At 46.7% G+C, this 20369-nt stretch overlaps 1 protein-coding gene across 1 annotated transcript in view; it reads left to right on the top strand.

The window, feature by feature from the left end:
- Window positions 1–4072: 4072 nt before the first annotated feature.
- Window positions 4073–20369, top strand: part of LOC145360690 (collagen and calcium-binding EGF domain-containing protein 1-like) — a 107378-nt gene continuing 91081 nt past the window's right edge. The window contains exons 1-2 of the mRNA XM_080216049.1: window positions 4073–4378; window positions 5698–5778. Of these exons, the coding sequence (XP_080072175.1) occupies window positions 4287–4378; window positions 5698–5778 (173 nt within the window). The 5' untranslated portion in view covers window positions 4073–4286. The remainder of the gene's footprint in view (window positions 4379–5697; window positions 5779–20369) is intronic.

Raw genomic sequence — 20369 nt, 5'->3', positions numbered from 1 at the left:
GTAGCGACTAGGGAAATTTCACAGTAACTTCATTGCTAAGCCTTATTGTGACTAATAAATAAACTTTACTGTACTTTTTACTTAACTTGAAGACCTCAATAGCTCTGACAAAGGTCATCCAAACATTAGCTCTATTCTCTCTCCACAGATGCTGACAGAGATTTTCCAGCAGTTTCAGTTTGTGTTTGAGATTCCAGGCTATGTTCTTTACAGGCCTGAGGAGGGGCAGAGACTCTGGTTAGATATATAATTGTTTCCTTAGGGAACTTGCAGTGATAGGTGATAGCGAGGCCTGGTCACATTCCCACATTTACAATAATGACTACATTTCAAAAAGTACTTCTCTTAGAGGCTCAGGGGGTGCTATATAAATGCAAAGAAGTTGTTTTCTGAGAATCACTGCTCTCCTAACTTTTGACCTACAGCCAAGGCTCTGAATGTAATTGGGCTGCGGTGGGGGAATGGGTGGGTTAGTGTTTGACAGTGTAGTGACTGTTCCTGTATAGGTCACCCCACCGCCCCAAACAGACCAGGTGATCCCCAATGTGCTATGTTCCCCTCAAAGGGACATAGGTCTCCCTTCCATAGTTTTCTTATTAGTATCACAAGTAGGCTTACATTAACACTGTAATGAAGTTACTGTGAAAATCCCTAAGTCGCCACACTCTGGTGCCTGTTCAGGTACACTGAGGGAGAATTTAGCAACTAACCAGCACGTCTTTCGGACTGTGGGAGGAAACCAGAGCACCCGGAGGAAACCCACACAAACACAGGGAGAACTGCAGCCAAGGCTCTCAGTGTCATGGGGAGGGGGCGGATGTTGGGGGTTGGGGGGGGTGGGGAGACGCAGAAGGCGTTTGGCAATATAGTCACTGTCTCTGTATGAGCAACACAGCAGGTTGAGGGGCACCTAGACTCTGAGTCGCCAGTGATTCCTCCCCTAGTCCCCCCTCCGATCTGGTGACCCTCAATCTGCTGTCTTCCCCTCAAAGGGGCACAGGTGCCCCTTCCATGATTTTTAAAGTTTATTTATTAGTCACAAGTAGACTTTCATTAACACTGCAATGAAGCTACTGTGAAAATCCTCGATTCGCCACACTCCGGTGCCTGTTCGGGTACACTGAGGGAGAATTTAGCATGGTCAATGCATCCTAACCAGCACGTCTTTCAGACTGTGGGGGTGGGGGGGTGTTGGGAAACCAGAGCACCCGGAGGAAACCCACGCAGGCACGGGGAGAACATGCAGACTCCACACAGACTGTAATGCAAGCTGGGAATCAAACCCGGGTACCTGGTGTTGTGAGGCAGCAGTGCTAACCACTGTGCCACCGTGTGGGGAGAATTTAAATAATGGGGATAAAACATCTGATTGATTCCAAAGTGGGAGCAGTTTATTGACAAAGGATTTATACTGTGTCTGGGTTTAAGGGGCTGTTTGTTGCAAAGCAGGCTTTAAGAATTGAAGTTGATCGCAACAAGACCCCCAGGGATAAAAACATTGGAAAATATTCAGGCACATTTTTCACTGGTGGGAATCTGGAATACTCTGCCTGGGAACCTAGTGGAGAATGGAAACCTTACAACTTTTAAAAAATATTTGGATGATCACTTGAAATATCATAATATTCAAGGATACGGGCAAATACAGGAAAATGGGATTAGCGCATCTTTAGTGGTAGATTTTTAAAAATTTGATTTGATCTATTATTGTCACATGTATTTAGATGCAGTGAAAAGTATTGTTTCTCGTGCACTATACAGGTAAAGCATACGGTTCACAGAGTACATGGGGGAGAAGGAAAGGAAAGGGTGCAGAATACAGCGTTACGCTCAGGGCTGGGGTGTCGAGAAAGATCGGCCTAATGTATGGTAGTTCCATTCAAAAGTCTGATGGCAGCAGGGAAGAAGCTGTTCCTGAATCAGTTGGTATGTGATCTCAGACTTTTGTAAGTTTTTCCCAATGGGAGGAGGTGGAAGAGAGATTGTCCGGGGTGCGTGGGGTCCTTGATTATGCTGGCTGCTTTTCCGAGGCAGTGGGAAGTGTAGATGGAGGCTGGTTTGTGCGATGGACTAGGCTATGTTCACAACCTTTGGAGTTTCTTGCGGCCTTGGTCAGAGCAGGAGCCATACCAAGCTGTGATACATCCGGGAAGGATTCTTCAAGATGTTGTTGGTGCAGACTCAATGGGTCGAAGGGCCTTTTCTGCACTCTCTAAGTCTAAATTCTCCAGCTGGTTTGTAGCTGATGAATTTTTCTCCTGGATCATTTTTCAATGCTGGGAAATAATTATTTATCCCATTGCAATCTCCAGGATGGCACTGTAGCACAGTGGTTAGCACTGCTGCCTCCCAGCGCCAGGGACCTGGGTTTGATTCCCAGTTTGGGACTGTCTGTGTGGAGTTTGCATTCTGTCCCATGCCTGCTGGGGTTTCCTCTGGGTGCTCTGGTTTCCTCCCTCAGCCTGAAAGAGGTGCTGGTTAGGTGGATTGGTTGTGCTAAATTCTCCCTCAGCATACCAGAACAGGCACCGTAGTGTGGCAACTAGGGCATTTTTCACAGTAACTTCATTGCAGTGTTAATGTGATCATACTTGCGACACTGATAAAATAAACTTTAGGTTATCCAGAGTGGATTTGACTCAATACTAAATGTTCAACTCGAGCATAACGTTTATTTAAAATTTAGGATTAAGTAACTTGGTTATTGAAGATTATGTAAAGGAGTTAAAGGGGAAGGGTTTGGTGATTGTCCCCTTGAGGCTTGAGGAACCAATTGGTACTGAGAATGGGGGGTTCAAGTCCGGCCTTGGGTGACTGTCTGTGCGGAATCTGCACACTCTCCCCATGTCTGTGTGGGTTTCCTCCCACTGTCCTAAAGACGTGCTGGTTAGATGCATCAGTTGTGCTAAATTCTCCCTCAGTGTACCTGAACAGGTGCCGGAGTGTGGCTACTCAGGGATTTTCACAGTAACTTCATTGCAGTGTAAATGTAAGCCTACTTGTGACACTAATAAACTTTATCTTTTGGACTGTGGGAGGAAACCAGAGCACTCGGAGGAAACTCATGCAGACAGAGGGAGAACTTGCAAACTCCACACAGCCAGTGACCCAAGTGGGAAATCAAACACATGTCCCTGGCACTGTGAAGCAGCAATGCTAACCACTGCGCCACAGTTACATTTTAGCTGTGTTGTCAAATATCTTGTGGGCAGTACGGTGGCATAGTGGTTAGCATTGCTGCCTCACAGCTCCAGGGGATGTGGCTTTGATTCCCAGCTTGGGTCACTGTCTGTGCGGAGCCTGCATGTTCTCCCTGTGTCTGTGCGCGTTTCCTCCGGGTGCTCTGGTTTCCTCTCACAGTCCGAAAGACATGGTGGTTAGGTGCATTGACTGTGCTAAATTCTCCCTCAGTGTATCCGAACAGACGCCAGAGTGTGGCGAGTCGGGGATTTTCACAGTAACTTCATTGCAGTGTTAATGTAAGCTGACTTGTGACACCAATAAATAAGTTTTAAATTCTTCCTCAGTGTATCTGAACAGATAGCGGAGCGTGGTGGCTAGGAGATTTTCACAGTAACTTCATTGCAGTGTTAATGTAAGCTGACTTGTGACACCAATAAATAAACTTTAAATTCTCCCTCAGTGTATCTGAACAGGTGCCGGAGTGTGGCGACTAGGGGATTTTCACAGTAAGTTCCTTGCAGTGTTAATGCAAGCCTATTTGTGACACTAAATTAAAGTAAACTTTAGGTTATCCAGAGTGGATTCGATTCCTTCAGGATTCTGCTCTGGGTTGTGTTCAATTCTCTCTGACCCCCCCAATCCACATCTGATGTGATATGCGTCTGCTTTGGATAGTAATTACCTGCCAAAGATTTCCAATGAGTGCTGGATGGGAGAGATGGCTTGTGTGTGTGTGTTCACTGTGCTGCTGTACGCTTCCTGGGACTGGGAGACTGAGTCAAGGCTCAAAGCCAACATCTCCTCCTCCCAAACTCTCCTCCTCCTCTGTCGGTGTTTCCACGTTGCTCTGAGAGAGTGTGTGTGTGTGTGTGTGTGAGAGAGAGAGATGAGACTGGGGTGAGCCGCAGAACCCCAACTCTTTTCTCCTCCACTCTCCCTGCCTTAACAAGTAAGATTTCTTTATTTTGTCTTTTTTTTTAAAAAAAACAAAACTCTCCCGAAAGGAATTCCGCAGGAAATCAGGAAGGAACAATTCCGAAGAGTGTCACTTTCCCCAGACAACAAGGCTTCGTGCGGTTTCACTGTAACTTGGCAAAAGGAGCATGCATTCCGGGGAGACTGTTGGGATGATTCTCGCCTTCACCCTGCTTTCCTCACCCCGTTTCTCCTCTGTCTCCAAAGCAGAACGGGAAAGGTAAGGGTTAATTCACGTAACGAAAATGCACCGCTCATCAGAGCAGTGGGATACGTTAAAATTGCGACTGCAGCGGATTTTACTTTGACTTGAGACTAAGTGGAGGGAGTTACACTACTGTTGTAAGTATCAGCATTTGTAATATCTCGCTACCCCCACTATGGTTACATTGAATCCCTGCAGGGCAGAAGGAGGCTCACCTGAGGAATGAGCAGCGTTGGGAAAGCTAGTGGCTTTTGCTATCAAATAAACCAGCTGGACTTTAACCTGGTGTTGTGAGACTTCTTACTGTGTTTACCCCGGTCCAATGCGGGCATCTCCACATCATGGCAGAAGAAGGAGCAGCACTCCGAAAGCTAGTGGCTTTTGCTACCAAATAAACCTGTTGGGCTTTAACCTGGTGTTGTGAGACTTGTTACTGTGCTTACCCCAGTCCAATGGATCCCCACATCAGGGCTGAAGTCCATTTCTCCAAATTGTCCACTGTTATTCCTGGAAAGAGCCAGTGAGTGCACACTCAGAGATCTCCCCTGTGTCAATATAGAATTGTAGACTCTCTACAGTGCAGAAGGAGGCCATTCAGCCCATCTGCACCCACCACAATCCCACTCAGCCCCTATCCCCATAACTCCACCTATTTATCCTGCTAGTCCCCCTGACACAAAGGGGCAATTTAGCACAGCTAACCCAGGTAATCTGCACATCTTTGTACTGTGGAGCACCCGGAGGAAACCCACGCAGGCATGGGGAGAACATGCAGACTCCATACAGGCAGTGACCCAACCTGGGAATCAAACCCAGGTCCCTTGCACTGTGAGGCAGCGGCGCTAACCAGTGCCACCCAAACACTCACATTTGCTCAGGTGTAGCCAGAAGCATTTGTATCATTCACTGATTCCACTGGGAAAACCTCTTTTTTTTTAAGAAGAAAACAGCTCTGGAAATCTAGATTTTGAAACTTTCTTGGAATATCTCTTGCAAATGGATCTGTTATGACTTCACACTTGGTGAACTTGTAAAGTTTGTGGCGAACTTGTAATATGGTGCAAAAATGTAGCCTTTTATGCCTTAAGTGGCCGCAGGATAATTGTCAATTTCTAATAAATGTCCCAACAATAAGAAGTTATATAGCCCCCTTCAAGGCATTAAAATGCCTCCTCCACACCGCCCCCCCCACCCCCCGGACCCAACTGGGCGCCTCATAAAAGAGGTCAGCTTAAACAATTGGCTCACACTGAAAACCGCAATGCGTGTGAGTGCTGAATCTGAGCTGACAGTCCATGTGTATTGCCTAATGTTACCATCCTGTTTCTCATTAGTGAACCTTGTGCTGAGAATCATGTGGTCACGTTGGAGTACGAGTGCACCAAAGCTACAGGGGAGGCATCCACCTGTTTAAGGTAAGGAGGACTCGACGTTTCAAGAAATGCCTTTTGGTTCTGGGGACACTGTCAGCTGAGGATCTTTCTGTGTGAGCCAGCTCAGGTTCCAGTGCCAGCTGGACCGCAGCTGGATGAGGGGAAGACCGCATGCTTAGCACTGCTGCCAAGGACCCGGGTTCGATTCTGGCCTCGGGTCACTGTCTGTGTGGAGTTTGCACATTCTCCCCAGTATCTGCGTGGGTTTCCTCCGAGTCCTCCCACATTCCAAAGATGTGCGGGTTAGGTACGTTGGCCGTGCTAAATTGTTTCTAAAGTTTATTTATTGGTGTCACAAGTAGGCTTACATTAACACTGCCATGAAGTTACTGCGAAAATCCTCTAGCCGCCACGCTCGGGTGTCACATTCGGGTCCACTGAGGGAGAATTTAGTATGGACAATGCAGCCTAACCAGCACGTCTTTCAGATTGTGCGAGGAAACTGGAGCACCCGAAGGAAACCCATGCAGACACGGGGAGAATGTGCAAACTCCGCACAGACAGTCATCCAAGTCGGGAATCGAACCTGGATCCCTGGCATCGTGAGGCAGCAGTGCTAACCAGTGTGCCGCCATACTGCCCAAATGCCTTTGGTGCCCAAAGATGTGCAGGTTAGGTGGATTGGCCATGGTGAATGCATGGGGTTACGGGAATAGGTTGGAGATTCTCTTTGAAGAGTCGACGCAAACATAATGGGCTGAATGGCCTCCTACTTCACTGTTGGGATTTTACGTTGCTGACCCTGGTCTGGAAGCAGCAACAGAAGTGACAGCTCCACAGAAGTGAAATAGCTCAGGTGTTGGAAATCCAAAGCACTGGAAGCTCTCAGTACCTGCAGAGGGGGCAAGAGAGTTAATTCCATATCCTCCTACCTCCCCAGTGTAGGACTGGAGGTGTCCAAAAGGTGGGGAATCTTGTTCGGAAATTCTCAGGTAACTTCTCGACAATTGCGCTGGGCCCGGATCCAGACGACAAAGCGATTTAAATCACTAACTTGGATCGCTCCCCCCAGTTTTACAGCAATGGTTACTCTGAAAGAATTAGTAGGGGGAAAAAATACTTCCAACTACAAAGTAGCCATCTCAAAACCCAGACCGAGAGCCTCACCAGAAACTACCCCTCAGAGAACCCCTACAGCTCCCCTCTTATCTCCCCAATGAACCCTTCCCTCACAGTATGCCCCAACCCTCACCTGCACCCCATTCCCCTGACCCAAGGCATCTCGTCATCCTGTCACGACTCCCTCACCCTGCCCCCATATCTGGATCCGGCCTGACATCGGCCCCATCCCGACCCGACATTTCCTCCCATGTCTGGAAAGCACCCCCTCCCCCAACCCAATAGCCCCCATGACTGGACTTAGCCCAACGCCCCCTTCCCAACTTGACACCTGTGGGGTAATGGGAGGGGCAAGTGGTAAAACTGGTCCCCACAGGGCCATCTGTCCCTTCTTCATAAGTTTTACTTTCACTGTGTGCGATCGTTTGTTCTGCTATTAACACATTCTGCTCTCTCACCTTTACGCCGCTATCAGTACCTCCTTTAGTCTTTAACACTGCCATTAACACTCCTCTTGTCTTGTATCCATGACATCTTTGTCAAATCTCTCCTTAGCTTCCATGGTGGCACAGTGGTTAGCATTGTCCAGAATTAGGGGTCATAGTTTGAGGATAAGGGGTAAACCTTTTAGAACTGAGGTGAGGAGAAATTTCTTCACCCAGAGAGTGGTGAATGTGTGGAACTAATTACCATGGAAAATATTTGAGGCCAAAACGTTGTCTGATTTCAAGAAGAAATGAGATATAGCTCTTGGGGCTAAAGGGATCAAGGGATTTGGGAGGAAGGGGGGGGGTCAGAATATTGAATTTGATAATCAGCCATGATCAAAATGAGTGGTGGAGCAAGCTTGAAGGGCTGAATGGCCTCTTTCTGTCATTTAAAACTCTACGAGGAGAGCAGTAATACTGGTGCAGGTTATCAAAGCTGTTGGGACGGAGATCTCTGAGTCATTCTCATACAATCCAAACATGAGATAAGAGTCCCTCAGGGGAGAAAGTAGTGGTCATAAAAGTACATCTCGTTACCATTACATAGTTGATGACGGCTGACCCTAGTAAGCATTTGTTTTTTTTGGTTTGGGGCAAGAAATTCCACATTAAGACGCAAAAGTAGTTACTGTTACCAGATAAATCACAGAACACAGTGGCACAGTGGTTAGCGTTGCTTCCTCACAGTGTGAGGGACCCGGGTTTAATTCCGGCCTCAGGTAACTGTCTGTGTGGAGTTTGCACGTTCTCCTTGCATGCATTTCCTTCGGGCGTTCCGGCTTCTTCCCACATTCCAAAGATGTACAGATTAGGTGCATTGACCATGTTAAGTTGCCCCTCAGTTTCCCAAAATGTGTATGTTAAGTGGATTAGCCATGATAAGCGTGTGGGCTGTGGGGATCGGGCAGGGGAGAGGGCCTGGGTCACAGAGTCAGTGCAAACTCAATGGGCTGAATGGCCTCCTTCTGCATTGTAGTGACTTTATGAGTAGTAACTTGCCCCTTTGTGTATATGTTAGTGGAATTAGTGGGATAAATATGTGGGATCACGAGGATAGGATCTCGGTAGGACGCTCTCTCAGAGAGTCAGTGCAGGTTTGATGAACAATACAGGAAAGAGATAGAGAACCTGGTGAACTGGTGAGGCAACAATAACCTCTCCCTCAATGTCAACAAAGTAAAGGAGAGAGTCATCAACTTCAGGATGTTAGTGTATGCCCCATCTGCACTTTTAGGTGTCCAGATTACCAACAACCTGTCCTGGTCACCCATGCCAACACTAAAGTTAAGAAAGTCCACCAATGCCTCGATTTTCTCACAAGACTAAGGAAATTTGGCATGTCTGTCACAACTCTCACTAACCTCGATAGGTACACAGTAGAAAGCAGGTTGTATCACAGCTCGGTATGACTCCTGCTCTGCCCAAGACTGCGAGAAACTACAAAGTGTTATTAACAAAGCCCAGTGCATCACACAAACCAGCCTCCCATCCATTGACTCTGTCCACGCTTCCCGCTGCCTCGGCAATGCAGCCAGCATAATTAAGGACCCCACACACTCCTGACATTCTCTCTTCCACCTTCTTCTATTGGGAAAAAGTTACAAGGGTCTGTGGTCATGTACCAACCGACTCCAGAACAGCTTCTGCCCTGCTGCCATCAGAATTTTGAATGGATCTACCTCACGTTAAGTTGATCTTTCTCTACACCCTAGTTATGACCCACTACATGTGACTTTTATTTGATTCTTTGATTTGATTTATTATTGTCGCATGTATTGGTATACAGTGAAAAGTATTGTTTCTTGAGTGCTCTACAGACAAAGCATACTGTTCATGGAGAAGGAAAGGAGAGAGTGCAGAATGTAGTGTTACAGTCATAGCTAGGGCGTAGAGAAAGATCAGCTTAATATAAGGTAGGTCCCTTCAAATGTCTGATGGCAGCAGGGAAGAAGCTGTTCTTGAGTTGGTTGGTACACGACCTCAGACTTTTGTATCTTTTTCCTGACGGAAGAAGGTGGAAGAGAGAATGTCCGGGATGCATGGGGGTCCTTGATTATGCTGGCTACTTTTCCAAGGCAGCGGGAAGTGTAGACAGAGTCAATGGATCAATAATAAAGCAAATCAAATCAATGGCCGAATGGCCTCATGTTTCATTGTAAGGAGGCCAGCCAGCCATTACACCCGTGATGATTGGCTACCTAATTATTCCCACTCTTTTGCTCTTCCCGCATACACTTGCAAATTTTTATCCTTCCAATATTTAACTTTGCTCCAGATCCTAGCCAGCTCATGGCAGCCTCTGTTCTATATGTCTCACCAGCAGAACCAGAGGGGATGATGGGGGGTGGCACTGCTGCCTCACAGCCCCAGGGGCCAAGGTTCGATTCCCAGCTTGGGTCACTATCTGTGTGGGGAATGTGCATTCTCCCCGTGCCTGCATGGGTTTCCTCCGGGTGCTCCGGTTTCACCCACAGTCCCAGAGACGTGCTGGTTAGGATGCATTCCCTCAGTAACTTCTCCCTCAGTGTACCTGAACAGGCGCTAGAGTGTGGCGAGTAGGGGATTTTTCACTTCATTGCAGTATTAACGTAAGCCTTCTTGTGACACTAATAAATAAACTTTAAGAATCCGTAGACAACATTGATATGTGGCAATGCCTCTGTGCGAGAACTGCCCTTCCCAGCAGGGAAGTTTCCGTTTCACAAGTTTCCCAATTTGCACTGAGTCTTGTCCTGCAAGTCCCAAATATTCCGAATAAGAGATGAAGCACTTTTTGTTATCTCTCTATCCACGGGTAGCTGGGTGAGCTATCAGACGACCCTGGGCACTTTACTACTGCAATAACTATCTACAGCAGTACTGGAAAGCAAACTGGACTGCCAGTACTGAGATTATTGCTGTTATCCGGGAAGGGAATTAACTGGCTCAAAGGCTTTGGAGGAAGTCAGATGATTGTCTTTATTAACTTTCTTTGTAAATTTCAGTCATTTAAGTTTGAAGAGAATAGGCAGAAGGACAGAGGAGAGAGGAGGCAAAGATGTCTTGATTTGAATTGATTTATTGTTGTCACGTGTATCGGGATACAGTGAAAAGTATTGTTTCTTGTGCAGTACAGACAAAGCATACCATTCATAGAGTACATATGGGAGGAGGAAAAGAGAGAGTGCAGAACGTAGCGTTACAACCATAGCTAGGGTGTAGAGAAAGATCAACTTAATGCGAGGTAGGTCCATTCGAAAGATTGATGGCAGCTGGGAAGAAGCTGTTCTTGAGTCGGTTGGCACGTGTTTTCAGACTTTTGTATTTTCTCCCGACGGAAGAAGGTGGAATGGGTCACTTGCTTTTCTACTAAGGTAAAGGTAAATTCCATGGGTGCTGGAATCCGAAACAAAAAACAGAAAATGCAGGAAAGTCTCAGTAGGTCTGACAGTGTCTGTGGAACGAGAATAGAGCCAATGTTTCCAGATTTGAAACATTAGAACAAAGAAAAGTGCAGCACAGGAACAGGCCCTTCGGCCCTCCAAACCTGTGCCGACCATAATACCCTAATTAAACTAAAATAAACCTTCTGCCCTTAGTCCGTATCCTTCTATTTTCTCCCTATTCGTGTACCTATCCAGATAACTCTTAAATGTTGCTAATGTACCTGCTTCCTCTGGCAGCGCATTCCAGGCACCCACCACTCTCCGCATGAAAAATTTTCTTCGCACATCTCCCTTAAACTCCCCCCAACCTCCCTCACTTTGAATCTGTGCCCCCTTGTAATTGAAACTTCCACCCTGGGAAAAAGCCTCTGGCTATCCACCCAGTCTATGCCTCTCACAATTTTGTAGACCACTATCAGGTCTCCATTTTTCCAGTGAAAATAATCCTAATCTGTTCATCCCCCTCCATAATCAATGCTCTCGAGATCAGGTGACATCCTAGTGAATCCTCTTTGCACTCTCTCCAAAGTTTCCAAATTCTTCTGGTAGTGTGGTCACCAGATCGACATGTAATACTCCAAACGCGGTCTAACTAAGCCTTTATATAGATGCTCTATTCTCTCTCCATTGATGCTCTCAGACCTGCTGAGATTTTCCAAAAGCTAAGGTTTATTTATCAGTTTCACAATTAGGCTTACATTAACACTGCAATGAAGTTACTGTGAAAATCCCACACTCCAACACCTGTTCGGGTAATCTGAAGCAGAATTTAGCACGGCCAATGCATCTAACCAGCACGCCTTTCAGACTGTGGGAAGAAGTCGGAGAACCCAGAGGAAACCCACGCAGACACAGGGAGAATCTGCAGACTCCGCACAGTGACCCAAGGCTGGCATTGAACCCGGGTCCGTGATGCTGTGAGGTAGCAGTGCCACCATGCCGCGCAGCATTTTCTGTTCTTGTTCAGTTTATTTAAAGTTTATTTATTTATTAGTCACAAGTAAGGCTTACATTAACACTGCAATGAAGTTACTGTGAAATTCCACTGGTCGCCACAGTCCAGCGTCTGTTTGGGTCAATGCACCCTAATCACCACATCTTTCAGAATGTGGGAGGAAACCATAGCACCTGGAGGAAACCCATGCAGACACGGGGAGAATGTGCAGGCTCCACTCAGACAGTGACCTGAGCTGGGAATCGAACCCATTGCAGTGTTAATGTAAGCCTACTTGTGACATTAATAAATAAACTGTCAAACTTTAAACTTTAGTGTCAGGAAGTTTAGTAAGGTAAATACATGGGGTTACGGTGATGGTGCCTCAATGGGATTGTCATCGGTACAAACTCGATGGGTCAAATGGACTCCTTCTGCACTGTAGGGATTCTATGATTCAATGATTCTACAGAAGAATCATTTGGACTTGAAACATTAACACTGTTTCTCTCCAGAGATGCTTCCCAACCTGCTGAGTTTATCCTGCATTTTTCATTTTTTATTAGTAGAGAACAATCCGGCCAAAACATAAGAACATAAGAAATAGGAGCAGGAGTAGGCCATCTAGCCCTTCGAGCCTGCCCCGCCATTCAATAAGATCATGGCTGATCTGTCATGGCTCAGTTCCACATTCCCGCCCTCTCCCCATAACCCTTAATCCCCTCTCTCATCAAAAACCCATCAACCTGCATCTTAAAAATATTTAGCGAGGCAGCCTCCACCACTTCAACGGGCAGAGAATTCCAGAGATTCACCACCCTTTGAGTGAAGAAGTTCCTCCTCAACTCTGTTCTAAACCGCCCCCACTTTATCTTGAGGCTGTGCCCCCTAGTCCTACTATCCTTTCTGAGCGGGAAGAGTCTCTCCACCTCTATCCTATCCATCCCATTCATCATCTTATACGTCTCAATGAGATCTCCCCTCATTCTTCTAAACTCTAACGAGTACAAGCCTAATCTATTCAGCCTCTCCTCATAGCTCAACCCCCTCAACTCCGGCATCAGCCTAGTAAACCTCCTCTGCACTCCCTCCAAGGCTAAAATATCCTTGCGTAAGTACGGTGCCCAAAACTGCACACAGTACTCCAGCTGCGGCCTCACCAATGCCCTATACAGCCGCAGCAAGACCTCCCTACTTTTATATTCAATCCCCCTTGTGATGAAGGCCAGCATCCCATTCGCCTTCCTGACCACCTGCTGTACCTGCAGACTGGGTTTTTGCGACTCATGCACAAGGACCCCGAGGTCCCTCTGCACCGTCGCCTGCTGAAGTTTTTCTCCACGTAAGTAATAATCCTTCCTACCATTATTCCTACCAAAGTGGACCACCTCGCACTTACCAACATTAAATTCCATTTGCCATTTCCTGGCCCATTCGCCCAGCCTATCTAGATCCTTCTGTAGACTCTCCCGACCCTCCGCACAATTTGCCTTTCCACCAATTTTGGTGTCATCAGCAAATTTCGACACCCTACACTCGGTTCCCTCCTCCAGATCATCTATATAAATGGTAAATAGCTGAGGCCCCAGCACCGACCCCTGGGGCACTCCACTAGTCACCATCCGCCAATCCGAATAGCACCCATTGACCCCCACTCTCTGCCTCCTATTTGACAACCAGTCCTCTATCCACGCTAACACCCTACCCCCAACTCCATGCCCCCTGACCTTCTGTAATAACCTCTTGTGAGGTACCTTGTCAAACGCCTTCTGAAAATCCAGAAAGACTACATCCACCGGCTCTCCTCTATCCACCGCCCTAGACACATCCTCATAGAACTCCAGTAAATTTGTCAGACACGACTTCCCTTCAAGGAAACCGTGCTGCGTCTGCTCTATCAAGCAGTTCCCCTCAAGATGCCTCGCTATTTCCTCCTTGATGACAGATTCTAACATTTTACCTACAACAGACGTTAAACTAACAGGCCTATAATTCCCTGCCTTTTGCCTGGCACTCTTCTTAAACAACGGCGTAACATTAGCCGTTTTCCAATCTTCCGGCACTTCCCCGGAATCCAGCGACGTCTGGAAAATAACCACCAAGGCATCCACTATCACCTCCGCCATTTCTTTCAGGACCCTCGGATGCATTCCATCCGGTCCTGGGGACTTGTCCACAATCAGCCCCTCCAGTCTGTCGAGCACCACCTCTCTAGTAACAGTAATGTCATCGAGACCCTCCAGTCCTACCACCTTTCCATCTCTAACATCCGGCAAATTATTCACGTCCTCCTCCGTGAAGACCGAAACAAAAAAGTTATTCAAGACCTCCGCCATATCCCCATCCCCTACCACTAAGTCCCCCTTCTCATCCTCTAAGGGACCAACGTTCACCCTAGCCAGCCTCTTCCTTTTTATATATTTATAAAAACTCTTGCTATCCTTTTTTATATTAAGCACTAGCCCAGCTTCATAGTTTCTCCTACCCTTCTTTATCAACTTCTTTGTCAATCTTTGTTGACATTTAAACCTCTCCCAATCCTCTTCTTGCCCACTACTCTTAGCTACTCTAAACGCCTCCGCTTTTAATTTAACACTTTCCTTCACCTCCTTCGTTATCCACGGCTTATTACCTCTCCTCCTACGGTCCAGGCATTTAAACCAAAATACTGTACAGCCTTGCCTGTGCTATATTGGCACAGTGGTTAGCACTGCTGCCTCAGAGCGCCAGGGACCTGGGTTCAGTTCCCAGCTTGGGTCACTGTCTGTGCAGAGTGTGCGCGTTTGCCCCGTGTCTGCGTGGGTTTCCTCCAGGTGCTCTGGTTTGTTTTTTTAAAAAAACCTACACTGCAGAAGGAGGCCATTCGGCCCATCAAATCTGCACTGACTACAATCCCATCCAGGCCCCATCCCCATAACCCCAGGCATTTACCCTAGTTAGTCCCCCGACACTAAGGAGCAATTTAGCATGACCAATCAACCTAACCTGCACATCTTTCGGATTGTGGGAGGAAACTGGAGTGCTCGAAGGAAACCCACACAAACAGGCGGAGAACATGCAGACTCCGCACAGACGGGGGACCCAAGCCGGGAATCGAACCTGGGTCCATGGCGCTGTGAGGCAGAAGTGCTAACCACTGTGTCACCGTGCCACGTTTTCTCCCCCATATCTGTGTGGGTTTCCTACGGGTGCTCAGCTTCCTTCCACAGTCCAAAAGAATGTGCTCGTTAGGATGCATTGGCTGTGCTAAATTCTCCCTCAGTGTACCCAAACAGGTGCCGGAATGTGGTGACTGGGGATTTTCACAGTAACTTCATTGCAGCGTTAATGTAAGCCTATTTGTGACACTAATAAACTTTAAATTCTCCCTCAGTGTACCCGAACAGGCGCCATAGTATGGCTACTGGGATATTTTCACAGTAACTTCATTGCAGCATTAATGTAAGCCTTACTTATGACACTAATAAATAAACTATAAATTCTCCCTCCATGTACCCGAACAGGCGCCATAGTGTGGCGACTGGGGGATTTTCACAGTAACTATCAGAATGTGAATGTAAGCCTACTTGTGACACTAATAAAGAAACTTTTTAAACTTTTTAAAAAAAATCATCATGCATTTCTACTATAGCAGTGACGTAGTTCTAATTGCCAATACTTTATCCCAGCATCATTTCACAATGAGTTCTTCAGACAGGGATGGAAGGGCATTGTCAAACGCAAAAATGAGAATTCCCAAACCCGCCTTCTCTGGAACCCTCATGGGGAGTCCCCTACAGTGCGGCCAAAGGAACACTTCAAAGACTTTGTTTCTAGGTTTTTGAGAAATCCTCAGAACAATGCTGAACAGTGTCAGATAATCCCCCCAGATCAAAGAATAGGGGCTCAGACTGAGTTGCACCAAAAGGCAATCATTTTGAAAACAATCCACTCTCTTGTACGTGCACCAACCCTGAACAATAGCTCGCAGTACATTTAAGCTAGCAATCATGTTGGGATTCGGGTGACAATTGTTAACTGCTTGAGGCTTGCCCTTTTTTTGTTGACATGTATTAACTGGATGCCTTAGTTGTGTTACTGCCCTGTAATTCACTTACAGGTAATTATCATATCCCCTGTAATGTACTTTAATCTCTGGCATCTCCGACTGGAGAGTGCAAACCATTTATAATGGGCTGTTTTGTGCTTGGGTTAATTCCATTAAAAAGTGCTTGGATGCTTTATCACGGTGGTTAGCATTGCTGCCTGACAGCGCCAGGTACCCGGGCTCGCTCCCTGTCTTGGGTCACTGCCTGTGCAGAGTCTGCACATTCTCCCCGTGTCTGCGTGGGTTTCCTCCTGAAAGACGTGCGGGTTAGGTGCATTGGCTGTGCTAAATTCTCCTTCGGTGTACCCAAACAGGAATGTGATGACTAGGGGATTTTCACAATAACTTCATTGCCATGTTAGTGTAAGCCTTCTTGTCACACTAATAAATAAATAACCATTACTTCAGGAGTTCCTCAGCTCTAAACCCATCCATCTTCAAATTCTTCAACAAATGACTTTTCCACCATCATAAAGTCAGAAGTGGAGATGTTTGCTGACGACTGCACAATGTTTAGCACCATTTGTGACTCCTCAACTACTGAAGCAACCCAAATCCAAATGCCAGAGTGTGGCAACTAGGGGATTTTCACAGTAACTTCATTGCAGTGTTAATGTAAGCCTACTTGGGACAATAATAATAAAGTAAAATAATCCTGAGATTCATTTGGTGTTATTCTGGGATCTGTGGGATCAGTTGCAATACAAAATGACATAGTTTGCCAACAGAAAATTGGGATAATGACTTGACCTGGAAGTTGAAAACTGCTTGCATCAACAAATTTAGGTATTTAAGATGGATAGGCATAATCAGAAACAATCTAAGCAACCCACCACTGAAAATTGAAATTGGTAAATGTTCTTGCTTCATCCATTCATCCTTGGGTGGCACAGTGGTTACCACTGTTGCCTCACAATGCCAGGGGCCTGGGTTCGATTCCCAGCTTGGGTTACTGTTTGTGTGGAGTATGCATGTCCTCCCTGTGTCTGCGTGGGTTTCCTCTGGGTGCTCTGGTTTCTTCCCACAGTCCAAAATGTGTGCGTTAGGTGGATTGGCCATGCTAAATTGCTCCTTAGTGACAGGGAGCCTAACTGGGGTAAATACATGGGCTTATGTCTGTGTGTGTGGAGTTTGCATGTTCTCCTCGTGTCTGCATGGGCTTCCTCCGGGTGTTCTGGTTTACTCCCACAGTCTCTAAAGATGTGTGGATTAGGGGGATTGGCCATGCTAAATTGCCCCTTAGTGTCCAAAGATGTGCAGGTTAGGTAGATTGGCCATACTAAATTGCCCCTTAGTGTCCAAAGATGTGCAGGTTAGGTAGATTGGCCATGCTAAATTGCCTCTTAATGTCAGAGGGGGAGTAGATCATAGAATCCTACAGTGCAGAAGGAGGTCATTCAGCCCATCGAGTCTGCATCGATAATCCCACCCAGGCTCTATCCTCATGTATTTACCCCAGTTAGTCTCCCTGACACTAAGGGGCAATTTAGCATGGGCAATCCAACTAATGCACACATTTTGGAGTGTGGGAGGAAACCGGAGCACCCGGAGGAAACCCATGCAGACACGTGGAGAATGTGCAGACTCCACACAGACAATAACCCAAGCCGGGAATCGAACCTGAGGTCCCTGGCACTGTGAGGCAGCAGTGCTAACCACTGAACCAATGTACCACCCAAGCAGGGTAATATATATGGGGTTACAAGGATAGGGCCTGGGTGGGATTGTGGTTAGTGCAGACTTGATGGGCCGAATGGCCTCCCTTGCACTGTAGGGATTCTATGCAGTCGCACTGTAATCTAGTCTGAACTTTCAGTGTGATATATATTTCCTCTGTTGGCAATTAAGCCTTTTATTGTTAGAACCTCATCGATCTATTACAGTGTGATGGAAATAGACTTCTTCCTTTTTTGTCCTGGGTGTCGTAAACGAATATTCTGGCATCCTGTTACTTTAATGGGGCTGTTTAACAACTATTTATTCAGTCACTGATGCTATATGGAGTTGTTCCTTTTCCTGTGGCCGCATTAATCTTTCACCAATGTTCAAACTTAAAGCTGTGGAACTTTAAGCCATGATAACCTGTAGCAGATTACAACATCATTATGCCCTTGTCGTGAACCATCTGACTGTATGAGCTTCTGGATTATTTGGGGTCAATTATACTTTTAAACGGAATTGCTTGTTTTGCCGGCCTGTCGAGCAGCTGACGAGAACAGGACCTGACTTCAAACGGGTCAAACACATCGTGAAGATCGAGGGAAGGAACACTGAACAAATAGGTGGGGCATTGGACATGAAAAATGTCGTATTGTTAGGGGACAGTCCATTTCATAGAAGCAATTGCATCATGCTGTTCAGCCCATCGAGTCTGTACCGACCACAACCCCACACCAGGCCCTAACCCCGTAACCCCAAATATTTACCCCGCTAATCGCCCTGACACTTAAGGGAGAATATACCATGGCCAATCCACCTAAGCACCACATCTTTTGGGAGGAAACCAGAGCACCAGGAGAAAACCCATGCGGACATGGGGAGAATGTGCAAACTCCACACAGACAAGCCGGGAATCGAACCCGGGTCCCTGGCGCTGTGAGGCAGCAGTGCTAACCACCGTGCCACCCAAATAGTATTCAAATCTCTCAGAAGCACTTGCTTTACAAAGAACAATACAGCACAGGAACAGGCCCTTTGGCCCACTAGGCTTGTGCCAATACATAGTTTCTATCCCTCTGTTTGCCTCCTATTCATGTATTTATCGAGTTACACCTTGAACGTTGCTAGTGTGCCTGCTTCCACCACCTCCACTGGCAGTGGGTTCCAGGCACCCACTGAAAAACTTAGCCCGCACATCTCCCCTAAACTTACTCCCTCTCACCTTAAACCTGTGGCCTCTTGTAATCGACCTTTCCACCCTGCAAAAATCAAGGATCCCATGCATCCCGGAAACAGAAACATAGAAACTAGAAGAAGAATAGGCCATTTGGCCCTTCGAGCCTGCTCTGCCATTCATTTTGATCATGGCTGATCATCAAGTTCAATATCCTGATCCCTCCTTCCTCCCATATCCCTTGATCCCTTTAGCCCCAAGAGCTAAACCAGTCAATATTTTGGCCTCAATTACTTTCTGTGGAAGTGAATTCACCCTCTGGGTGAAGAAATTCCTCCTTACCTCAGCTCTAAAAAGTTTACCCCTTATCCTCAAACCTGGTTCTGGGTTCCCTCAGATAATTACATAGGAGAAGATGCAACAGAAGAGGCAGTGCTATTGTCTCTGGACTGGTCATCCAGAGACCAAGGGTGATGCTCTGAGGACACAGGGTTCGAATCCCACCACAGCAGATGGTGAAATTTGAATTTTAAAAATCTGGAATTAAAAGTCTCGTGATGACCGTGAAACCATTGTCGATTGTCGGAAAAACCCATCTGGTTCACTGATGTCCTTTAGGGAAGGAAATCTGCTGTTCTTAACCAGTCTGGCACACATGTGACTCCAGAGCCATAGTAATGTGGTTGACTCTTAGCTGCCCTCTGAAATGGCAGAGCAAGCCGTTCAGTTCAAAGGCAATTAGGGACGGGCAATAAATGCTGACCCAGCCAGCGACACCCACATCCTATTAAAGAATAAAAAAAAATTGTAGACCAGACCAGGTAAAAATGGCAGATTTCCATCCCAAAATTTGATTAGTGAATGAGAGAGAGGTTTTTTTTTTGACTACAGTCCAGTAATTTAGTTGGCCAGAATTCTTCTGTCTTGCAAGCCCCGCTACAAATGAGAAAAGAGAATTTGGTTCTTAGCCAAATCTCTGTTCATTGCCGTGGGACTGGAGAATCCCAGCTGTGGGTGAGGTCAGGGAATTTTGAGCTCAGCTAAATCTTCATTCACTGCAGCAGGACTGGAGAATCCCAGCTGTGGGTGGATAAGGTCAGAGAATTTGACGCTCTGCCAAATCACCATTCACTGCAGTGGGACTGGAGAATCCCAGCTGTAGGTGGGTGAGGTCGGAGAATTTGGCACTCAGCCAAAACTTCATTCACTGCAGAGAACCCCAGCTGTGGGTGGGTGAGGTTGGAGAATTTGATGCTCCACCAAATTTTCATTCACTGCAGCAGGACTGGAGAATCCCATCCGTGGGTGGGTGAGGTCAGAGAATTTGGCACCCAGCCAAATCTCCATTCACTGCAGCGGGACTGGAGAATCCAAGCTGTGGATGAGGTTGGAAAATTTGGCACTGAGCCAAATCTCTGTTCACTGCAGCGGGACTGGAGAATCCCAGCTGTGGGTGAGCTTGGAGAATCCTGGCCAGTTACTTTTTTTGAAAGATATATTAAGTTAAATTTCCAAGCGGCTGTTGTGACATTTGGACTTATGCCTCAGACCAGTCATCCTTGCCTCTGGGTAACTGGTTCAATTGTATAATCACTACATTACTGTCCCTCCATTTCATCTGGCATTGTGCCCAACAGATGGTCCCCATTGGCGAGTAACACCCCCGCAGTAATGCACCAAAGTGTCAGAGTTGACCCTCTTAAGATCTGGATACAGGCTTGGAACCACAACCTCTTCTGACTCAGAT

The sequence above is a fragment of the Carcharhinus amblyrhynchos genome, chromosome 32, assembly GCF_965287045.1.
Source record: "Carcharhinus amblyrhynchos chromosome 32, sCarAmb.v2.hapA, whole genome shotgun sequence".
NCBI lineage: Eukaryota > Metazoa > Chordata > Chondrichthyes > Carcharhiniformes > Carcharhinidae > Carcharhinus > Carcharhinus amblyrhynchos.
Note: the sequence above shows the minus strand (reverse complement) of the source record. Positions and strands in the feature narration are given on the sequence as shown.